We start from the raw sequence: 25,298 nt of genomic DNA, 5'->3' as shown, positions 1-25,298 counted from the left end.
CACCGTGTTTTATTATATTAGCGCAATATACGTCCTGTATTAATTCTTGTTTCTGTATTAAAATATTTTTATTTTCCATTATCGGATCAGCTATTGGTATAGATATTATTGTTTCCGTTCGCGGTTTTAATGTGTAACATATTTTATCTTTATTTAATTCGCACGGAGTGTTATCATTTATATATTTAATATATTATTCGCAACATCTATTATCGCGTTAGTTTGTAACAGGAAGTGGTGACCTAGAATTCCATCTCGCGGTATTGGAAATTCCTTATCGACCACATGAAATTCCTTTTTATTTTATTATTATTTAATATTAATATTATTGTAATTTTGCCTATGGTAGTTACTATTTTATCATTAATGCCTTTTAAATTTTTTTTCTTTTTCGTTTACTAATGTTTCGCCTGTTAATTTATTTATTTTATTAAATTGATTTCACTACCGGTGTCTAAAAGAAGATTTGCTGTATTTGTTTTAAAGTTAGGTGATTGAAATGTAACATGATTTTCATTAATTACTGATACGATGGTGAAACATCGTTGGGTGATAATTCCTCCGTTACGGCCGTTATTTGGTTGATCGAACGGACGCCGTTCCCGTTCGACACTTGACCGTTTCCCGTCCGGTTTGCATTATTACGCTCATCCCGTTGCCTACTATAACAGCTAACACTATCGTGTCCTATCTTATTGCAATAACTACAAGTTATTGGTGCCGAATTATTGTTAAAATTATTATTAGTATTTTGTCGTGCGTTATTATTTTGCGGTTGCGGATTATTATTATTATTCCGACGCGCAACTTGCGTAACATTACCACGACAATCGCGAGCGACATGATTAGTTCTGCCGCAAATATAACATCCGGGATTGTTTTGCTGTCTCCGATTATTATTATTATATTGACCGTTATTATTACGCGGATAGTTATTATTATTATTATTATTGCGACCAAAATTATTAAAATTATTATTATTACGATTAACATTATTATAATTATTAGGACCTTGTCTATTCTGACCACGATTATAATTTTGCTTATAACCGAATTTCTGTCCATTTGGATTATTTCCCTGATAGTTATTTGACCAACGATCTCCGTTATTATTTTTATTTCCGTTATTTACTTTAGTTTCGTTATTTTGTAATTCTTTGTTAAAACTAAATTCGATTTCCAACTGCCTAGCCATTTGCATTGCCAGTTCTAACGTTTCTGGGTTCCTAGCTCGTAATATTGTTTGTAAATCCATTTTTAACCCATTTATGTAAATTGCTAAAGCCTGATCTTTCAAAGTTTGCCTCAAATTCTCGATTCTTTTCTTGGTGTTTATTCGCCAAAGTTGCATTACATAAATTATAATACAATTGTTCTACTCGACCCGTATAAGTTAGTACATCTTCGTCATTTTTCATACGAACAGAATTTAATCCTATCTGTAATGTTGTGGTGACAGTTGCTGTTCAAAAGCCCCCCGTAATATTTTTTTAATGGTTTCCCAATCACTAGTTTCCCTATACCGACATACTTCTAACGCTTTACCAGTGATCCTAGTGCTAATAAATTTCACTAATAAGGGTATAGTTTCTTTATCTACGGCCTCACATGTATAATCGCATGCCCGTATAATGAACAAACGTCTTTTGCATCGGCGCAAATTGGTATCATGGCAGTGACCTGCTCAATTGTAGCCTTTACACTAGACATTTTTGCTCTTTGCTTTCTTTTTACTGGTCCTAATTCTGAATGGATTAATTTGGTGTACTACGTACGTAACCCTATTAATCTTTGTTCTAATCCGGTATTTGAGTCTTCTTTGACAGTAGTATCTAACAAACTTTTCCCTATGTGTTTTTCCTTATTAATTCCCTGTGTAGAGTCGCTACCCTCTTTCGTATTTATACTTATGTTTACTAATTTAATTATTTACTTCAATATTTTATCTAACTCTACGTGAGTTCCGATTTCTTTTGTTGTATCTGTTTCCTCTTCCGAACTATTACTATCGTTTTCACTATAACTATTTTCTTCTTTTTCCTTATTCATACGTTTATCTGTATATTCATTTATTATAACTTAAATTAAATATGTTTTATTTCTTAAAAATAAAAAAATTTTTTTTTTTTATTATATTTTTTTTTTCAATTATTAATCAAACATTAATTTCTTTAAAAATATTTATCAATATTATTTTATTATAAAATTCTCGTAATATTTTTATTATTCCCCCAATTATTTCTATCTATATTTTTTTTATTTTTTTTTTTTTTAGGATTTTTTTTTTATCCTCTCTAAAATTCACAATATACGTCAAGTAATTCTTTTTTCAACACGATAGGACTTTCTTGCCTATAAAATTCACAATTATCTTTTAATTATAACACGGCTTATTTCTGCCTAATAAAATCTCCGATTATTAAAATCGCTAAATACGGCTCTTCCCGGCCTAAATAAATTCACAATTATTTTTTCACAAAATACGGTTCTTTTTGGCCCAATAAAATTCACAATTATTTTTCAATATACGGCTCTTCTCGGCCCAATAAAATTCACAATTATTTAATTCACAATATATATGGCTCAAATCCGCCCAAAATAATTCCTTTCATCAACTTTTAAAATATGGCACTTTTTCAGCCTAAATAAATTCAACACTTTTAATTCTCAATATATGGCTCAAATCCGCCCCAAAATAATTCCTTTCATCAACTTTTAAATATGGCACTTTTTTCAGCCTAAAATAATTCAATATATAAGGACTTATTACTTGCCTTCCCAATAATTCAATAAATAAGGTCTTAACTGCCTTCAATAAAATTCTCAATTAATATTCTTTTTAATTCACAAATAAACTCTTTCTTTTTTTTTTTTTTTTTTTGCGTGTTCCTTGACGTATAATTCACTAATAAATTTTTTTTATTCTATAATTATTTATTTCCGTATTCTTCACGTATAATTTCTTTAAATAAAATATTTTCCCCTTAATTATAAAATTTTTTTTTTTAACAATATATTCTCTTTTTTTTGTATTATTTTTTTAAAATAATTTATTTATACTATTCTTACGATATTTATCTTAATAATTTTTTCGCATAAAAAAATAATTTTCTTGTAAAATATTTAATTTTAATAAAATAATTTAATTTCCGTAATTAAAAATGCTTAAAGTAATTAAAATAATTTTTCTTTCCTTTTATATTAAAATAAAATTTATTAATCAATTTTTTTTTTTTTTTATAAAAAAAAATTATTTTTCTGCTATTATATTTTATAATAAAAATAAAATAAAATCTTATTTTAAAACTTTTAAATTATTTTTTTTTTTTCTGAAAAATTTTCTGTCAAAATATTTTATTTATTTAAAAAAAAAAATAAAATATTTCTATTATTATTTTTTCCTGAAAAATTATTTATGTCTCTTTTTTTTTTAAAAAAAATATCTATTTATTGTTTCTCGACGAAAATTATTTATATTTGAAATATTTATATATTTTATAACTGAAATAGAGTTGTATTATTTTATTATTGAACAAAAATTTTATGCGTAAAAATAATCTAAGTGTACTATTAAAATATTAAATTTATTTAATCGTTGCGTTCTTCTTTTATTTTTGCTTATCCTAAATCTTTTTTCCTTTTTAAATTATTTATTTAATTTCATCAAGATATTTTATTTAATGTTTCACGGGGAATATATATATATATACACCTTCACAGTTAAAAGTAACTTATACGATGGAGTTTTTAATTCCAAAGGAGACGCGAACAGAGTTAGACGCTTAAAATTATTCTACATTAAGAAAAAAAAATTATGCTTACACAACGATGGTTTGAGTCGATGCTTCCATTCTTCTTGATTGCTGAGCCGTGGTGTTACTTGTTGATTCTTTCTCTTTCGGAGTCGCTGAAGTTGACGTTCTGCAGTTGTCTTCTTCAACGGTGATTCGTTGCCGAATGTGCCTCCGTGAATTCTTTGAAGTGGATATATTTTAAATTTTTTCGAAAAAATTTTCTAAGTTCGAAAAAATTAAAATTGTTCGTCCAAAGAATTCTTATTTGAAAGAATCCTACCGACTGCGCCAAATTTGTAACGTGCCACGTACAATCAGTTGAATGATGTCGAATCGGAAAGGTTTTGTGAAATAAATGAAACTCTCGAAATTATTCTAAGTGTTTTTATTTAAAAATTATTCTAAGTCCAATTATTTAATTTAATTAAACTGTGAAAAATATTCTAAGTCCAGGAGACATAAAATATTAAACTGGGTGACGTGAAGGTGCTTGCGCTAACTCTGGTGGATCACGTCTGAATTGTGCCTAATCTGGGCCCCCTTATATATCGTCCAGGGACTCCCGCTTTACCTTCAGGTCCCTGTTGGTCATCTGCACCTGCATCCGCTTCTTCCCACGCTTTGAGTTATCTGAACGATGTCGTGCGTCAAACAATATTCCTATTATTCTATCGGATGGTAATTGTGTGCCTATAATATTTTATACCGGGTGACAAGCATACGTGCGATGATCCGTCTTTGACCCTGAACGATGCCGCCACATAGTATATTTGGTACAATGTACTATTGTCGCTGCGTTCGCATTATTACGCCGCTCCGCCGCCGTTGATGATTTATATTAATACGTTTAAGAAAATATGTACTTAATCTCCTGCTCACCTTTAGAATCCGATTATAGTAATATTTTACACCCCTATCATAAAATGTCTGTTGCACCCCCAATGTTAGGTTATTGTTGGCTATGGTATGTAGTAATTTATATATTATATTTAATATAAGTATCAGAGCACGTTGCAATATCAATATTAGTAATTAAACATAGAATTGGATACACTTGGCTTAACGATTAATCGCTAAGTGGCAATCCGTCAATATTTATAGCAACATTAATAATATTAGGATTATTGCATAGTTCAATTTTTTCCAACATATAAATAAGACTATTTTCTAGACCAAAATGGTAATATTTTCCTGGTTTAATATCGCGCAAAATTGTTTTTCTTGGTGTTTGTAAAAATGTTCTCGGATCTTTAGGAAGATTTTTCAAGTCGGACATTTGTTTTAAAATTAATAATAATTCAGCTAAAGCCACATGTGTAATTTTATTCCTTATAGCCCATTCTTGTAATTGGTCAGAAATTGGTATTTTTGGGTTTTCAATCAAAGAATCAGAATCCAAAAGAATTTCTGGTGTATTGAATTTTGGGACTGATGAAACGAAGACTTTATTATTTGCTCTATTATTTTCAGGGTTTTCAAGTTGAGATAAAACATTAGCACTGTTGAAATCATTATTTTCTATAATACAAGAACCCTGTGACTCCACTATATACTGACTTTGTATACTAGGTAGTGTAATAGATGATGCTGCATTGTTTTTCATAACATTATCTAAGCTTTCAAGTTGCTGCCTAATATTTTTATTAAATTGGGATTTTGACAACAGTCTCATTTTTTTATTAGAATTATATTTAGTTGAATCCATGGTAAATTTGGTAGACTTACTCTATTAGATGCCAGCTCACCTAAGAAAAAAGTCAAGCATAAAGTATAATTTAACCAGGCTAGTTAAAAAATGTAATTATTTGTACCCAACATATTTTCTACCATTAATTTTACATACTTTTACGTACAATCTTTGTAATCATTATAATTTATAATTGTCGAAACTAATTGTAAATAAAGTTTCCTTTGAATAATAAAAAAAAAAAGTATACCTAATTTGAATACATTTTGGTTCAATTGTTTATGCTTATTAAGTAGGTATTAGTAGAATTAATTAAACTGTCAAATAGAATTCATTAAAAAATACAGTTACATACTTTAATACTTATAATTATAAAATATACTTACATTAAACTTTTTTCAAATCAGATACCTAATAGGTCCAGAGTTCAGATTTAACATATTTATTTCTTAATTTTACATTTTCATATATTTAGTTAGGAAACAAATATCTCAAAAATTTTAAAACATAGGTATTTTTATGAATAAGAAAAAATAAAATTCATAGTGATTTTATTAAAATAAGTAATACTCTATGTAATGCTTTTATGGGAAACATTTTATAAATAGTGACTTTTTGGTATAATTTAAGTCTCCGTTTAAGTCTATATGAAGGTATTGTATAATCCAATTAACTCTGTTATGTCTGATATTTGAGTGAATTCACAAATTACTAAATTTATGTAGGTAAGAATACTAGGTATAGCTATTAGCTATAATCGATATTACAGTTAATTTCATAGTTTTTTTTTTTTTTTTTTTTAAGTGAAATTTTACTTATAAGAATTTCAAAATGTACAAACAATTTAGAATTTTAAGTGGATACTCTAATAATATTATACTATATTACATATTAAATGACTTACCTTTATAAATAAATGCCAATTTGCTTGTTGCAACCAAATGCAATAAATTATGAAATGGTACTCGTAATTCGTAGCAGTTCGTAGATCGTCGTTGATATCATTAGATATTTAGGTATAAATGTAAAATCAGTGATCACATATATAAATATATTTAACATTCAAAGTTTACGGATTTACACATATACGTTAAGACTTAAAAAGTAAAAAACGCAGCAAGAAGTCAAAAGGCAGAAAAAACGTGTTTGGTGCGTATTATAATCGTCGTCTACTCGTCTGAGACATAGAGTCGATATTAAAATATTAAATGATTATTGTTATCTTGAATAAAGTTTATTAAACAAAATAATAGACACACATATGACGTATGCATAATACATGCCGGAGTGGCAGCTCCCTTTTAACACAGGGAATCCCGCAGACTGTTAATTATTTTTAAGTCAAATAAGCTGAAAAAAATATTATTAATATATTATACACAGGGGATATTCATCATATCGGTTGTGTCAAATTATTCATTGAACATTCTATAATGGATATTTACTCTCGATATTGTTTTTGGATCATTCATTAGTTGTTCAAAAACAATTAATAAGAAAACTAATATGAATAGATCATTACCAATAGATTATTCATTTACTCAACTGAATTAGAGTAATAATTGAATATACTTCAATTAATATTCTTTAAAAAACAATATTTTATTGTTAATATATTATTACCAGCAGACAAAATTTAAAATGGTTATTCAATGAATAATTGGTTCACGTAAAAACGAATATTCATGTAATAGGCCAAGTCAAAGTACAATATAGAATGATATGAATATCCGGTGTTACTTGGGATAGTGTATTATAACCACTTTTGTATGATCTTTTCGACCAAGCACCGTCGGTAATCACAGTTATAAGTGGTATTCCATTTTCATTTACATTACCTTCTTTTTTAGCAATTTCAGCTTCCTCATTTCCCGCTAGTATCATTGCTTTTATAGCCGTGTCATTGGTGTGATTTGATATATCTAAGTGAAGTTTTTGGTAAGTCATGTTTGACATACTTGGCATATTTAAAAAAGCTGCCATGGTATCTAACTGAGCAAATCCTTGTCCTGAGTTTATGGTTGCCATTACAATAGCGGTGTTAATAGATAACGAAATGTCAGTTGTCTTAGGCTCGTTAGATATAACGTCAATTTTATTGCAGAAATCACATTTGAAAATAAATTCCGAAAAAAAAAACCATTTTTTCTTTCATTTATTAAATTTAAATTTTGAAATGTACAACTAAAAGGATCGTGTTTAATATTTTTTAAAGAATTGAAGAAGTGTTTAATGTCCACAAATCTTCGACCTTCACAATTGTACCTTGCAAAAACAAAACAAAAAAAAAAAGCGGGTAAGTGGATAGTCTCTATAGCTATTTGAAGCAAAACTTATAGAAAACTTAGTGTTGAATTTTTTAACTTTAAATATAATCACAAACAATTTTATGAATTTTAAACTGCAAAATTACTTGCAAATTTTCAAGTTTTCAACAGATTTCATAAAAATTTGAACTATAAATGCTTATAAAAAAAAATGTGACTAACAATTTTTAATTTTTTTTAGCTACAATACGAACAACTCATAAAGATCCTAGTATTAGAAAATTTCAAGTATTTACAGTGATTAGTTTTTGAATTACAACCATACAAAAAAATCGGTTTGGTCGAAAACTGGTTTTGCTTAAAAAATGTTCTGTTTTTCTGTCTTTTTTTTCATTTTTCTCAATTTTTTTGAAAACTATTCGAAAATATAAACCACCCCCAAAGTTTGAAATTGAAGCATTATTTCGACTAGTTATGCTGTACACAGACACAAAAAAAAAAAACAAAAAAAAAACACACATCATTGTAAAATCAATTCATTCATCACTTCGTTCAGAATCTAAAACAATGCTTTTACAAATGTAAAAAAATATGAAATCGTTACCTAATTTACTAGTGAATATTTCATGTAAATAATTTAATATGTTATAAAATAAATTTCTAACCACAAAACAATTTTTTATTGGATTTTTTTATACTATTTTTTTAAAAAAAATCTAATTAAAATAATTTGTCTAACACACAATATTGCACTGGGACACACTTAGACCTAATATAATGTAAGAAACAAAATTTTATCTTCTGTATAAATAGTTTATTTACTTACTGTACTTGTTTATTTTCGTTTGTATTTGTCACAAGCAATTTATACTCCGAATCAAGTATATTTTGATTAATATTTGATGTCGACGGAGATAATATATTGCAACCCATTTCTACATCATCGGTATTTATTCTAAATAACGAAAAAAAAATTGTATCAGTAGCCCAAAACGTGTCAAAGTACAAAAAAATAAAAGTGACACTCGGGGACTGCCGCGATAAAGCTATTGCATATTAAATAAATAAGAAGTTGATATAATTTAAAATTTTTTTATTATTCTAGTTATTCAGGAATTTGTATCATAGAAACTATAGGCCTATGATAACTAAAATATGAAACATAAGTTTGAGATTTAATATTCTCCAAATATCTGGAAAATACGGCGTCGATGGTGGTCCCATATTTTGTAGTAGATTCTTGTGGATCATTATTTATACGTAAATTGAATTTTTCTAAGAGAAACGTCGTTAGTCTCTCTGATTTTTTATCAGCGAAGTTGATGTTGAAATCGCCAGCCAAGATAAGTGGAAATTTATGGGAATTTCCACCAAGTATTTTTGACCCTTCTACAGTGTACTCCAGTAAAGTGCGATGAATAAAATATTCTACCTCGTCCAATTTTGGATTTGGAGTAATGTAAATGATTACAATGACTATTTCTAGGCCATTTTGTAGTTTGCATAAGCACGCACAAATATCTCCAACATTTGAGTGTCTAACATTTACATCTACAACATTTGCCACATTTATATCAATATTCGGAGTCATAATATTGGTAGTATCATTATTATTATTTTGGTAAATGGCTACCCCACCTTTTGAAACAGTATCTCGTTTGAAATGAACTATGCAATTGAAATTGGGTATGTCGATCGGATAATCATTTGACATGCAAGTTTCACTTAAAAGTAATACATTCGTTTGTCTAGTTACGGAATCTTGTAAATCGTATTTATGACTGTTAAGACTTTGGCAATTGAAAGTCATTATTGTAACGCCATTTCTATTTCTAATAAAATCTAAGACACTTTGAGCTTTTGTCTGCACACAATTCAACGATAGTCTTTTAAATTCTTGCAACAATGAAGCGGTTGATGTAGCTTGCCTTCGATTATGATAAAATTTAAATGTAGAATCATCACTTGTCACAATATACAAATTTTCAATATTTGTTACACGAGAGAGCGCAACATAAACGAGTTCTTGTGAATGTGTTTTACTATACTCATATACTATTTCTTCAAAAGTCCCACCTTGCGACTTATGTATAGTCATAGCGAGAGCTGCAATTAATGGAAAATGTTTGCGTTTGACTACCACTTTCCTATCCGATGTTAATGAAATATTCGCTGTTCGTAATTCAATGGGAACAGCAAGATTGCTGACTTTATTTCGCAATGCTAATGCAGCTCCTTTTCGTCTTTTTTTTCTACCAACTTTATCTGAACCACAAAATTCCATCCAAACTCTAATCAAGGTGTAACTTTCATCAAATTCTAGATATACCAATTTACCAGCAGAACCATTGCATAAACCATCGTTCACATCGATGTTGGTTGTGATAAGATAATACTTTCCTATCACAAAAGTAATTTCATAAGGTAGTCCACCAGTGTCGATAACCGATTTTTTATGTAATTTAATTCTAAAATTAGCTTCTTGTTCATGATTCTTAGAGCCAATAATCACGTCTGTTGATGTGGAAACAAATTTGTCTTCACATTGACTCAAAATAAAATTGTTATAGGCGGCAACATTTTCATTTTTGAAAAATAAACGGACTCCATTTGGACATAATGCAGCAACATCTGTTTTTTTGAAAAATCTCGATTCAATAAGTTCGAACTCATTCTTCTCTAGTGGATCTCCATTACCTATCTTTGTCAAAACTTGGGAAAATGCAACATTAGCTTGTCTCATTACTGTGGTAAGTTGATAAAATTTCAGTTTTCTCCATAGATGTGGTCCAATCATGCTCGTTCTGATTGTCTTGTAAATTGGTGTGGATCTTACCGGTGGCAACTGTCGTAAATCTCCAATCAAAATAACATCTATATCTCCAAAATCCGTGTTTTTTCCAGTGATTTGTTTTAAACGATTATCAATTTTATGAAGAAGTTCTGCACTAATCATGCTAATTTCATCAATGATCAGTACTCTGACATATCTGAAGAGAGATCGATACAATTGCAACGTCTCTGATGATAGAGGCAATAGTTTTGAAAGAGAAATTCGGAAAGCAGTATGGACGGTTGTACCATCAATAGCCACCGCAGCTTTGCCAGTTGAGGCACACGTAATATACGAATTGCAGTAACCATCATTATCAGCGAATCTGTTGTAAATTTCCATTATCAAACTAATAACGAACGTTATTCCTGTACCAGCCGGTCCGGTAAAAAAAATTTGAAATGGTTCTTGAATTGAAGTTTGTAAGTGATGGATTATAGTCATAAGCAAATCTCTTTGTTGATCATTAGCCATTCTCATTAAGTCATAGAATTGTTTGTAATCCATTAAATTCTCTCTTTTTTTTGCAATAGCACCAAGTTTATGCAGAGTAGCATTTTGTAAATCAACGTTAGCAGTTGAGTTTGGATCACGTAGTAATAATTCATAAGGATCTCTTTCATGCAAGATTTCGACAGCCCTTAATAAATCTTCATCTTCTTGTTCTTCATCGGTTTCTCTGCATAATTTTTTGCAAATTTCCAGAGTTTTTTCTACGTCCAAATTAGATTCGAATTCTTTTCTACGTTCTAAAATGTTTTCTTTGTTATCGTCATATATTTGAATGAACTTATTTTCTGCAATAATATCATTTTCTTCACTCTGAAAAGGAACATGCAACAAAACCATTTCACGCCTATAATCGTTGTAATTGTCAGCCATATCGTAGTTCCTGTATCTTATTATTTTTGCAGTATCTCGTTTTGTGTAGATGCCCTTGTTATTGAAGTAATAGTTTGCAACAAATTGTGCTAACGTAACATCACGGAGTTCTTCAGGTCGTTTTTCATACTTATCAAACCAATTCTCTTTCCAAATGTTCGTACAATCATCATCCAAAGTTTCAAGTTCCTTCATAGTTTTTCTTATTCTGGCACGCTCAGTAGGAAATATAGTTGGAATATAGACTGTCACTACCGATGACTTAGCCATAGGTGTGCGTAATAAATACCAAGCAGCCTCCTGTGCCGGCATTTCAACAGACTGAAGTATGTCAATACTCATTTTTTTTGTAATATCAACAATGTCAAACTCTGGATGCTCATCCAATATATCAATTATTTGTCTTTGTAAATTACTGATCCCTCTATTATGCTTGTTGACATATTCAACAACATATTTTGCACAAGCATATTCATCTTGAATAATTTGAAAATCCATGTTTGATTTCAAATGATGTAGTACAAATGGGTTGAAAGTGTTATGCCATTTTTCTGTTGGGGTTCTTTTATAGAATAATTTTGGTCTGTTGATACCCGCACGAATAATATCATAGTAATGATCATCAGAAATAATATCATTATGCGAGTAAAAGTCATCAAAATCCTTAAAGTCAACATTTTCGAGATTCATTTTTATTGATTTGAAACGTTTCTTATATTCTTTGAAAAGTGCTTCAGAGAAATCGGGATCAGTGTCTTTCATAGGTATCAAGGTAATAGTTTTTTTTGTTGGCATAAATGGTGCGCCAAATCTACATTCTTGCTTTTTATTAGGATCCATTTTTTTGTAACACGTAAATGTGTGTTTGTGTGTTACTAGTTTAATATTTCCGGATGCCTCTGATGCTGACACAGAAACTAATTCGTCGATTAATTGAATTACTTCAGGATCATTGCTTAATAAATCTTCAGGAGTATTGTCCAGCCACAGAAGAATATGAGCGTGCGGACTACCACGGTGCTGAAATTCTATTCTGATGAAATAATGAATTACTTTATGTTTTCCGAATGCACTCCTTTTCTTCGATTGTAAAACTTTCATTAAACAATTCACTAATTTATAAAAGTAAATAGCACAAGTTACAGCATCTTCATTAACAAGTTGAGCTTTGTGCACATAACTCATTTCTTCTAAAAACTCATCCGAAATATCCGCTCCTTCGTTTTTCAATTTATACAATAATTTCAACAAATCTTTCCAGCCAGTTTCATTAGCGCTTAGAGTCATAAAAGCAGTCGGTGCTCCTAACTGTCTGATCATTGCAAAAAGATCTTTTTTCCGATTTGTCCAAAACCAAGCAGAGTTGGGTATACAACGAAGAAATGCAAGATTGGTCTCTAAACAATTATTTATGTAACCTTCAGATTGAATAGTCTCTTTCGTAATTGAAGTACCTTGGCCAATATGCTTAAACGCAACGCTGACACATTGACTAACTCGTAGCCTCATGATTTTAGCAGCGAGGTATAAAAGGTGTTGTGGGTCAGTAGCACGTCTATCATTACGCCGAAGTTCACTGGTAGCTTGCATGAATGGAGTAACAGTGACACCATCCCTGTATGTACGAAACTGACCGCCATAGATTGTTGGAAAAGATAGTTCTTCTGCATGTTCATCCATCAGAATACTGATTGGCCTTTTATATTCACCCGGTGCTATACTTAAAAAATAATCATCATTCCATAAAAGAGTTTGTTGCTGCGCTGTTAAGTTATCTTCAATAGGAACATGCTCACTTATCTCATCCATGATTAATTGTGAAGTACTTTCATTCTCAGTCATAAATGAATCAACGATTTTAATATCATGATAAACATAAAGAGGCGTAGATACTAAATACGACAACCACTCTTTAATATGTCTCTTATTAATGAGTCCGTGGACATAACTGGTTTTATGAATTAATTTCTTTTTCAAATGCACATAAAAGCAATGATCATCTTCAATGTTTCTTGGTAATTGTTTCACCATTGTATTCACTTCGATAGGAACATTTATTATTTGACCGAAAATACCGTACTGACCATTAACGTGCCTCAGTCTACGTATTTGCATAAATGGTATTCTTGGTGAAATCAATCGTTGCTCGATAAGATTTAACGTTGGTAAATGTGATGGAATTTTCGGATATGCAAAACCATTGTAGGTTGACATGAGAGGAATTTTTCTTTTGTTCAAAGAGGTATAACACGTGGAACAGACTTGAACAGTTACACCAGGTGTGTAATTCTAAAATTATCAAATTCATATTAGCAAGATATAAAACGAAAACAAAATAATAATTAATTAATTTAATTAAAAAATAAAATATATAATTGTGTTTACCTGTAGTATTGTTTTCAAAATACTGTCATGTTTACTGGTCGACATTTTCAAGTCTCTTTGCCACCATAGTCTATCGCAAATGACACACGAATGACCAAAAGAATTATACGTAAAGTCTTTATTAAAATCAAGATGACTTCTACTGTGCTTGTGATGATTTGAGTAAATTGGAATAGTACCATCAACAATAAAATCCATAACATTTGGATCAATACAATCTTCTCTATCAGCCGCCAATTCATTTTCATGATTGTCTTCGGTGAAATCCTTATTGTAATTGTCACGCAATAGTCGAATATTGTCATTAACATTGACTTCATTTCGGCGAATATCTTCGTTGTTCTCCAATAAATATTGTACTTCAAAGTAAGGCGTAAAGTGCAGATCACGAAGATCAAGATGACTCCAATTATGTGTATCATTTGCTTTAAATTGACAAAAACGAGTGTCTTCATTTTTCGTAATTACGTTAAAATAGTGGTAATGCACACAAATATTTTGATCGTACATTTTCGAAAATAAGTATAAACAATCCAAATCTCCATAATCATTGTTACTTGAGAGTATGTTATATGCTTCCTCCGGATTGTGACAACAGTTCAAATAGGGTGACTCACGTAACAGTCTTCTCAAATCACTAGTCGAAATTTGCATTTGCAGCACCCATATGAGTGAGTGGAATAGACAATTACCATCGCCTGGAATCTCCGTATTTCTGCGGAGAAAGACTTCGGGAGTAATGCATTCGCGAACCTCTTCATATATACGAAGTTGTTGGGTGAGAAATTGATTTTGGCCAAGCTGTACATTTTCTACATTTTCGATAGCCCTGTATTGCACGACATTCTCTTGGTCTTTATGACTGTCCAATTTCTGTCTTTTCCTGCAAAACAAAATGGAGAAATCATATAATAATAAAATAATAATATTAAGGCATATAATTACAATTTCGATTTTTAAAATATGAAATTTAATTACATTTGTAAATCATCCAATTGTTTTTGGGCAATTTCTTTTACATTACGTTGACGGAATTCTCTTTGACGATCAGCATTTGATTTTGGGTATTTTTTTTCATTTTCATTTTTCTTCAAAACTTTTTGACGCTGACGATATGCATTTTGATTCTCACGTTTTCTTTTTTTTCTTTCTTCTTGACTGCGATAAGAATGAAACAATATTTTCGTTAGGTAAATTATAGTAATTTATAGTTTATACATCACATATTATTAAAATAAATACAAAAAATATATAATTAGATTTTTACATGCACTTATCTATTAAAAAATGTTCTTATAAAATATTTTAAAAAACTATTATTATTTGAAATTACAAAAATTCTAACATAAACTAGATCGTAATTTACTTAACGAAAAATATTGATATTATTTACTTTATTACACCCTGTATAATATATTATATAATGTGTAAGTTAAGGTATATATGTATTTTTATAAAATACTTACACATTTTCTTGTAATAGTTCTTCACCAGATGCACTTCCTCCACTTTTCATTTTTTTTTTATATTTATATATTATATTATAATATATAATATATAATATATAATAATATATAAATTATATAGCAACTATATTATATCGTCACTGAAACTGCAAACACCGCATATCTCAAAATTTGACAAAATGAGTTTGTATTGTTGGTAGATAAGTAATAATAATAAAAATAATAATAATAATATAAAAAAAAAAAAAAAACGATAACGCAGCATGTCTCATACACTGTGTAATTTTATCATATCCACTATCCAGATAGAAAATATAATAAAATGTATATTATAATATAATATAAACCGTTAATTATTAATTAATTATAGGTACATTATTATTACTTGGAAATATATCTGCAAACAATAGCCGCCGACAGCCGACCTTTTATCGCAGTAGCACGGTATGACAATAGATACGGTCGCCGCGCGGTGACAGGAGGGTATTACGGGATTTCGCAGGTAGTGTCACGCTTTTTCGTTACGAAAAATTTTTTTTCAGTCACCACACCAGGCCTGCGATAAAAGCTATGCAATAGCTTAAAAAAATATAATATATTACGAACAATTCAATACTACTTTGTTCTATATGTATATACTCGTTATTTACGTGTGTGAAGTTGGGGGACCATAGCTAGGGGACTATTTACTCGGACGACTAGTGATAAGAAGCCTTGTACGTTGTGTTGCATTTCATAAAAGTTCAGGGGTGTCATACTATTGCACCGAAACCGTCAAGTAGATGTCGCCCTATGTTACACAGTAATTGTTGTAAATTGTATTGTTTTAAAAGTATATTTATAAATAATTTCTATTGGCGTTATTACCACAATAATTATACCGAACATACTGACATAATATTGTAAATCAATAATAATGGAAAGTTAGGTTATAAATTCAAAATTCCTTTAAAGACTATACAATATTATAATCTAACTCACGTCTAACGTTTAAACATGTAATTTTTCTTGAAGTATTTAAAACATCAATTTTTACGGAAACAGGTATGTATAAACTTCTGTCTACTGTACTGAATAGTTATAGAGATGTAAGTCTTTTACTCATTATTTAAGTATGTAATACCTATGTCATATTCTGTTTCCCTATCCACACAGTGATGAGTAGTCACCTGAGTAGTCACTAATTATTGTATTATGATTTTTCCATGGTATGTTTACATCACAGTATATAGAACCATATTTATTGTGAAATATTACCTAATGTATTGTCTAAGTTATAATGAATATTAATACATTTATTTGGAATATAAATATAAAAATGTAATGCTTAAGAACTATTCAACTATGTATAGTGACGTATTTAGACATTTTGCACCCCATTGCAAAAAAAAATTTGGCGCCCTTAAGAGGCCTAACCACTGGAAATATGGGAGATCTTAAATCGTTTTTCCTCAAAAAACAACATATATCCTGAATAGTTTTAGGTTATCCCCATGTAATTCATTGTAGTGTTGTAAAGTGTTTAAATGTCTTTTTTTTTATATAAACCATTATCCTTATAATTATACAATGATGTATGTATCAGTAAGTATATTCCTTTATAGCTTATAGAATTGTATATTTTTTAATTGAGTTTCAGCATGAATAGCGGATTTCAATGCATATGTACAATATTAATTTGATGACAAGAATAAATCATTTATCCATTCCAGCTGTCTACATTTACTGTTAAAGCATTATGATCTATGACAAGAAATTATCGTTGAATCTGTTATTGAACACAATACTGTTGTATCCTTTTCACATTTTAGATTTAATACATAAGATTATAATTATGAACCAAATTTTTATTGTTCAAGGCAACACATTTCCATGTGTTGTTACCTAAGTTGAATAAAATGTTACTTGTTTACATGTTTAATAAATAAATACATTTATATACTTTATTTATATGTTTGAAAAAGTGTTACTTGTCAGTACGGACAAGGTTATTTTTTTAGAATAAATAAATTATGAAATTAACTTAGTTTAGGTTTGTTTGAAAATATGAATTAATTATCATAGTGGCATAATTGATCTACACTTAATATATTTGACATTATTGTATCGAATTGTAATCATAACTTTATTTAATATGTGTATGCTTAAATTATTTTAATTGTAATAACTATGTCTACTATTGTCACAGTATTCACAAGTTCAATGGCGAATTAAAATAGGAGTGTATAATTTTTGAATATAATATATTTTTGTAATTTTAAAAATAAAACCTATCTATTTTAAACTTTTCAGGTGTTGTCATCCTGCTTTTTCCGAACCATTTTCGCACAGCAGCATATTGCCTTATTTACAGCAGCATCACATCAACTCGTAATAGTTGTAGTTAGTATTAGTGTTAGTTCTAGTTTTAGCTGTAGTTTAAAAAATAAATAAATAGTAGTTTAGTTTTAGTGTAGCTGTAGTTAAAAAAAAGAAAAATAACCCCAAAAAAAGTAGAAAAATAAAACCCAAAAAAAGTAGTTTTAGTGGTAGTTGTAGTTGTAGTTAACAAAAAAAAAAGTAGTTTTAAGTATAGTTGTAGCTGTAGTTTTAGTTATAATTTTAGTTGTCGAAGAGGGTAAACTCAGACAGCTTAAAGTGCCGACGAATTGTTGTTAATTCCGACACGAAATAGTCGAAGAGGGTAAACTCAGACAACAAAAAGTGCCTACGAATTGTTGTTAATTCAGACACGAAATAGTCGAAGAGGGTAAACTCAGACAACAAAAAGTGCCTACGAATTGTTGTTAATTCAGACACGAAATAGTCGAAGAGGGTAAACTCAGACAGCAAAAAGTCGAAGAGGTCTTACTCAGGCAGATAAAAGTGTGAACGAATTTGTAATTCAGACACAGAAAAAAATTATTTATAAGGTTTAAAATGAGTTTAAACAAAAATTGGATGAGGTAGCTCACTATATTAAGAATCAATATCCAAATTTAAATTTTGGAAATGTCTCAGTTTCTGACAGTTGTGTAACTAATATTTGCAATATCATCTTTAATAAAGAAAATGATAATGGTTTAAAAAAATCAATTACAAATGCTATCAATAGAAACACTTCATCTCTTCGTAAACGTATTACAAGTATGAACAATACTGATTTATGTAATGTGTCAGAAATGAATAATACAATAATAAAATGTATTGAAAGTTGTAACTATACGTCTAGTGATTTCTTAAATTACAATGTCGCAATTCTAAATGCCATATGTAAACACATTAAAGTAGCTGCAAATCATGTTAACCGTATTAAATTGTATAGGAAATGTAAAAAACACTTTGACATGTCTTTGTGTAATCCATCAGATGACACAGACATTATGAATTCAAATAGTGTTTATTTTAATGAAAATTCTAGTATTGAAAATTGCACTTCATATTCTGATCACACAGAGCCTGAACTAGTGCATAAAGACCACGTTTCTCTTGAATACACAAGTGTATCGCCCCAAAGTAATTGCAGTTGGATGATAGGAAATCCACTCATACCTTGTAGTACTCCAATTCTACCAGAAAGCATAAGGGTTGAATCTGATTTTGTTACACCGAATAAATTGGAATGCAGAAAAAATGCTGGACTTGTGCCAAGTCCCCTTAAAAATGCCTATTTTAAGAAAACCCCGGTCAAGTGTGGTGTTGTGCTGCCTTTGAAAACAATAAACTGTTTTCCAAAAGAATACAATAGCTGTGAATGTGAGTTTTTTGAAGGAACTTTCACATTTTCACGTGTAGAGTGGTCTCATATGTTATATACACATATTAGCGGTGAAAAACGTTTGGATAAGAATAAATATCCTATTATGTTCAGAAAGCTCATTAGAACTGTGAACAATACATGCGTTGTTAATGCAAAAAGGGTTAGATATTTTGAAAACCATTGCAATGTGTACATGTATTGTAGCCACGAGGGGTGCAAACTTTTTAGAATTAAAGTCCAGCTTCAAAACCAAGTGTTTGCGGCGAGAAGTATATAGTTCTGGTTTAAATTACCATCACAATCCAGAAGACAATGGTCTCACGAACCACGTAAAAGGGATTCAGCGAGACTTGCACAAAGAAGCGCTAAAAAAGACAAAAGCGTTTTCCTTCAGGTCGGACGCTGTTGACATGGCATCACCCACTCAGTTGAATTGTGGTAATTTGCAAGGCATTAAATCGGATGACGTCGTCAGAAAAATCAGATCAGAGGCCTTAAGTGCCGATGATTATGATAAAGATGATTTTCATGACCTAGTATTGATGTGTAATGACAAAGAAAACAACTTTGTAAAGCATGTCGGCATACCGTCCGTTCACTGTTATAGTAACGAGCAGTTGGACATACTAAAAAATCTGATTAAAAAACAAAAACCAGTAACTGGGTATTTGGATGCAACTGGTACAGTGGTCAGGAAAATTGACAAGAACAGCAAAAGAGTTCTGTACTATGTTCTAGTTGTTAATGTCCCATTACCTAGAGACTCAAGTGTCACGTGCCCTGTTGTTGAAATGATTAGTTCAGCCCACGACATTGTTGCGATTTCACAATGGCTGAACGCTTTTAAAGCATTCGTTTTGAAACACAAACTGACTTGGCCAGTATTCACAAATATCGTGACAGATTTCAGTTATGCCCAAATGAATGCCTTGTGTATAGGATGGAATGGTTTTACTTCCATATTCGACTACCTTAACTGGTGTTACAGAGTATTGGTTGAAAACCACGACGAATCTAATGTCACCATCATAAATATATGTGCAAATCATTACAAAAAATTATAGTAAACCATGTCTACACATATTTTCAATCTGAGAAAAACCATCGTATAACTGTAGAAAAAACGAAAAGAAATGATGTCATTGATTGGATATGCATACTTTTTAACACAACCAGTTTGACAGATGTCGAACAATGGTTCAAAATATTTTCAGTAATACTGTTGTCACCTTATGGTACAGGACACACGAAAAATGCCATTAGTACAATGAGAGCCAAGTGTTATGATAAAATATACCAATTGCCAACTGAATCGAACAACGAAGGTGAGGATCACTCGAAGGAAATAAATAAATTTCTATGCGAATCCAACACGAGTGATTCCATGATGTTGTGTAGATTTCAGTCAATCAAAGAACAAGTTAAATCTGAAGTCTCAAATTGTGCTGAAAATTTTGAAAATTTAAGCATTAATGAATATTATGATGAATCATATTTACACCAGTTTATAGTTAAGTGTGTACCTTTCTTAGCACTGTGGACACCTATTATGAATAATAAACTCAGCAATGGCATTGAAATCCGCCAGAGTAATGCTACCGTTGAATCTTGGTTTAAAACAGTCAAACAAGACATACTAGAAGGCGACCGCAGGTTTAAGTGCGGCCGGTTTTTAAAACTTATGAGACAGCGTGTGACGAATGTACACAAACAAATGAAGTACAATATTAGAAAAGGGAAGTGCACTCGTGCGCTTGATTTTGACACTAAGTCTAAACAGAGTACTACTAAAGAAAATGGAAAAGAAAAATTTCAGAATTGTCTAGCCTTAATCATTTAAATGAAACAGAGAGTTGGGGAAAAAAGAAAAACAACATAAACACCTCCAACCCATCAAGTACCGTCCTTTCAAAGCACTGTCGTTAAAAATCCCAAAGTCTTCGACCATTACAGCAGATAAAAATAACATTGTGGTCATAGAATGTGACAATGAGACTAGGTTCACTGTTGATGAGCCTATTAATGACGTAGTTGTCTGTGATTTAAGTAAGCCATTGTCGGATGATTGTTTAATGAAATCCGTTTCGACACCTGGCAGTCATAAATCTCCGTTTCGACTACCAGTGAAATCTATAGATTTATACGACAATATGCTCCCTAAAGATTTGACGTACTATAAACCAATTAAGTTGCCAAAAAATAAACATTATCTAGTTGTAAAATATAGTTACTTATTATCTATTTATAAAAATTGTAACATCTTGGACGACCTGTATTTCCCAGATTTTGATACATTGTCTGAAGAAAATTGGTTGTGTAACTTTGTTATAGATATTTGTTTGTTGTCATACGCTTTTAATCTGCGCTTAGAAAACACACACATTTTATCATGCAATGATGTTGCATGGCTATTGGGAAAAAGAGTAGTTGGGGAAGTGCATAACAAAATTACTTTCAATCAGAACAGTATGGTTATCCTGCCATGGTTAATTGGTAGACATTGGATTATAGTCTTTATAAATTTCAACACCAAAGAGTGTTATATCATGGACCCGATTAGTCCATATGATACAGAGAGTCGAGCATCAAAAGATCGTTTCAATAAAGTATTTAAAATTTGAAATCAGATGTCATCTACGGTGACGGCACACATGAATGTCCATCGTTAACACAGATTCCATGCCCGTTTGAAAATGTTCCAAAACAAAATGATGCATTTAATTGTGGAGTTTATATTATATATTACGCATTTAAATTTATGGACAATTCCAAGTTCAGTTTAGAGTTCGATCCTAACACTTATAGAGAATATTTAAAGACCTATCTATTAGAGAATTCTGAAGACATGACAAAACATATGCTTATACTGTAACTGGCACTCAGATAGGCACCGTTGTCCACTGGATGATGAATATGTAGAATGGGTGTCGTGTTCTCGGTGTTGTCGCTGGATAGCCATCAATTGCATCCCTAAAGAATACAGACTTATTAATTATAATAATATTGATTTCTTCTGTTTATTTTGTCAAAAATGATGAAATTAAAACAATATACAGAAATACTAAATATAGAGTTTAGGTAGGTGAACAAGTTTTATTGTTAACAAATGTCTGGTACCTATGTGTGGAATAAGAACACTTAAGAAATTATGAAATATTTAAACAGTAACTATAAGAAGATGTTATTTGAAACAATAATCTACCTATCTAATAATAATAATATCACAGGTTTTAGACTACTTTATGAGATATCTCTCGGATGCTAAGAAAATATTCTACACAACAGTAGGTACCTGTAAACAAAAATAGCAATCTTATCAAAATGCTATAATTAATGATAGTTGATTATTTCTAAGTTAGTAAAAAAAAAAAAAAAACATACATAGTAAGTTAAAAAACAACCACAAAAAATAACTTAAACAATGTTTAAAATACTTTTCATTAAAAGGTACAGAATTGAATTAATTCATTAGCTTAATCAAGCTAGTCTTGTTACAGTAAGTTAATCCAAACATTTTTTCACATAGGTATGTAAAATACCAGACATTATACAAAAACACAACTTGTAACCACACCAGTTATGCTTTTACTTTAATTCATGCATAACTGACAGTCCGCAGTCTGATTTAAAGTGGGACGGCATTTTGTGTTTTACTTAATGAGTAATCGATTATAAAAAATGTCTGATGTGTGTGTGTGGGTGTAAAATAAAAACACTTAAAAAATTATGAAATATTCAAACAATATACATAAAAAGAAGTTATCTGTATGTAATAATGTATTTAAAACAATAGGTAACGCACCTATCTAATAAGATTATTATCACAGATTTTAGATAACTTTATAAGATAATGCTTGCAACCTAAGAAAATGTTCTGCACAACACATAGGTACCAAGTGTAGTATTATAATATGTAAAAAGAAAATTACACGGTTTTTTCAAAATGCTATTAAGATTGTTTCTAGGAATTAATGAAAAAAATATATATACAGAGTAAATTAAGAAATAACCACAAAAAGGTACCAGATTTAATTAATTTTATTAGCTTTTTCAAACTAGTCTTGTTACAGTAACTTGTAAAATAAGTTAATCCCAACCACTCATTTACATAGGTAGGCAAATCACTAGACATAATTTTAAAACACATAGTATAATGAAGGGTTCAGTGCAACAACCTGGTATGTCCACTTTCTCAAAAAATTTTTTATTGCGGTTTTCTAATGAGGATATAAAGCTACACATTTCGGTGTAACAAACTGGTATGTCCGATTATTAGATACAGAGATATAAGCAAAAATGAACTTACCAGGTTATTATATTCAGTGCAAGAACCTGGTATGTCCTTATTATCCGGACATACAAGGTTTTAGCACCGAAACTAATTTGACTAAAAATTATAAAAATCAAATTTATGAGCAAGAAACCTGGTAAGTCCATACATTTATCGTATTTATAGATCCTAACATTGTTTGTGTTATTATAATTGTAATTTGAATACATAATATCAATAAAAAATATAGACTGTTACATGTTTTCTATAAAACATAAAGTATATGATAAATATTAAAGAATTTAAACGTTTATTTCTTCTCCTGAAAAATTTCCAAAAGTGGATATACCAAGTTGTTGCACTGGACCCTTTAATTTTTTTTACCACACCAGTCATGCTTTTTCTGTAGAGGATACCTACTGCTAAATCAATGATGTACTGTTAGCTGATATACATTTTCAGAAGGCCATTATGATGTGTGGAAACAATAATATAAATGCTTATAACTGAAATGAAATAAAATTAATACACATTAACTATTATAATATCTATACTTACTAATTTAAACTGTATATGATTCAGACACAATAGGTTTATTTAATGCCTGATTCGTGTTGATGAATACCAATCAGAAGTTTGATAAGAATGACCTCAAGTTGTTGGTAACAAATAGCAGTTGTTATGTATATTTACTTTGTATATTTATTCATGTGTTGTTCAGGCCCAGGATGTAGACTAAAATATAAAATGACTTTTATAAAAATATAGTAGAAAGTTTAGATACTGTTGTTTATCATAACCTACCAATAATACGTTATTGTAATATTGCAACACTACACAACTTCCGTATTTTAAATTGTAAGTCTTTAAGAGTGATTGTTGTAGGTAGTAATAACTTGAGGTCAGTAACACTTTGTTTTTCAATGTTTTCGTCTCCCTTGATTCATTATTGTTCAATTTATTGATCATTATTGTCAAACCTAGAAATTTAAACAGTAATGTAAAATAAAATCTACATAGCAGGTGGATAATGAAGGTTTATGAAATTCATCCTGATAGTCACATCGGAACCAACTAATACCTAAGAAATAACTTTTATTTTTTCAAAAAATTGTAAGTATCATAGACATATTATGTCCTAAACATTTTTACTAAAACTAACAAAAAATTAGAGTGTTGGTCATTGACAAATGCTTTAAAATTTACAGAAATGTTTAAAAATTTTTATAATAACATCTCAAGAGCCTCAGTTTCAAAGTTAGACATTTTGTCTTGAAAAAATATTTTTTTAAGTTTTTTACTTTTTTGAATGATAACATAGAATTTTAATTTCATATTCCAAAGCAGATTTTTTTTCTAAGTATTTTGATACATACAAATCGAATTTGGGACGAGTAGTTTATGAGTTATAAGTATTTAAATTTTAAAGTTTAGATAGTCGGTGAGGAGTGTACGGGGTACCCCGAAAAATATTTATCCACTACTACGCTTGTCTAAACTTCAAATACTTATAACTCATAAACTACTCATCCTAAATTCGATTTGTATGTTTCAAAATACTTGGGAAAATATTCTGCTTTGGAATATGAAAAATATAAGGATAAAAATATTTAAAAAAATTGTTTGATTAAATCTTACAAGGACTTAAGAATCTGAATATTTAGATATATCACTAGGAAATTATGATGATGTTCCAGGAGATAAAGTGTAGTCAATACTATCATGTAAATCTAGATAAAATTTAAAAATATTATATTAAATAATTATTATAAATGGATCTCTATATAAAAAATATTAATAATCATGTGAACTTACCAGGTGAACAAGTTAATGGAAGGGCTGAAATGTATACAGTATTATTGGGAATTGTACGTAGATTTCATTAAAATAATAAAATGGTCAGTTTAATAAATATTCAAGTATTTTCAAAAAATGATACAAATTTGAGAAAATAACATAGAGAAATTTACTTTAT

At 29.8% G+C, this 25,298-nt stretch overlaps 1 protein-coding gene, 1 long non-coding RNA gene and 1 pseudogene across 3 annotated transcripts; all 3 read right to left on the bottom strand.

The window, feature by feature from the left end:
- Positions 1–8,853: 8,853 nt before the first annotated feature.
- Positions 8,854–15,364, bottom strand: LOC126554524 (uncharacterized). Its single transcript, XM_050209588.1, has 5 exons — positions 15,315–15,364; positions 14,827–15,006; positions 13,849–14,731; positions 10,350–13,752; positions 8,854–10,262 (listed from the first exon to the last, which is right to left on the bottom strand). The coding sequence occupies exons 1-5, from the start codon at positions 15,362–15,364 to the stop codon at positions 8,854–8,856; spliced, it is 5,925 nt and encodes a 1,974-aa protein (XP_050065545.1).
- Positions 15,365–20,115: 4,751 nt separating this feature from the next.
- On the bottom strand, positions 20,116–21,348 carry LOC126554523 (uncharacterized; annotated as a pseudogene).
- Positions 21,349–21,696: 348 nt separating this feature from the next.
- Positions 21,697–24,227, bottom strand: LOC126554522 (uncharacterized). Of its 2 annotated transcripts, none has more exons than XR_007606685.1 (4): positions 24,128–24,227; positions 23,882–24,074; positions 23,744–23,829; positions 21,697–22,023 (listed from the first exon to the last, which is right to left on the bottom strand). It is a non-coding gene; the product is annotated as an uncharacterized LOC126554522 (long non-coding RNA). The 2 variants fall into 2 exon arrangements; XR_007606686.1 differs by having other exon boundaries at positions 23,882–24,058.
- Between the last annotated feature and the right edge of the window lie 1,071 nt (positions 24,228–25,298).

The sequence above is a fragment of the Aphis gossypii genome, unplaced genomic scaffold (genome assembly GCF_020184175.1).
Source record: "Aphis gossypii isolate Hap1 unplaced genomic scaffold, ASM2018417v2 Contig00533, whole genome shotgun sequence".
Lineage (NCBI taxonomy): Eukaryota > Metazoa > Arthropoda > Insecta > Hemiptera > Aphididae > Aphis > Aphis gossypii.
This window is presented reverse-complemented; position numbering and strand designations above follow the sequence as displayed.

What these genes read in the sequence shown, in the direction of transcription:
- LOC126554524 (XM_050209588.1), bottom strand. Translation starts at nt 15,364, where the DNA reads ATGAAAAGTGGAGGAAGTGCATCTGGTGAAGAACTATTACAAGAAAAT. An exon ending in GAACTATTACAAGAAAATGT is followed by an intron (nt 15,007 to 15,314) that starts GTAAGTATTTTA and finishes TTCTTATCGCAG; the next exon opens with TCAAGAAGAAAGAAAAAAAA. An exon ending in CAATTGGATGATTTACAAAT is followed by an intron (nt 14,732 to 14,826) that starts GTAATTAAATTT and finishes TTTGTTTTGCAG; the next exon opens with GAAAAGACAGAAATTGGACA.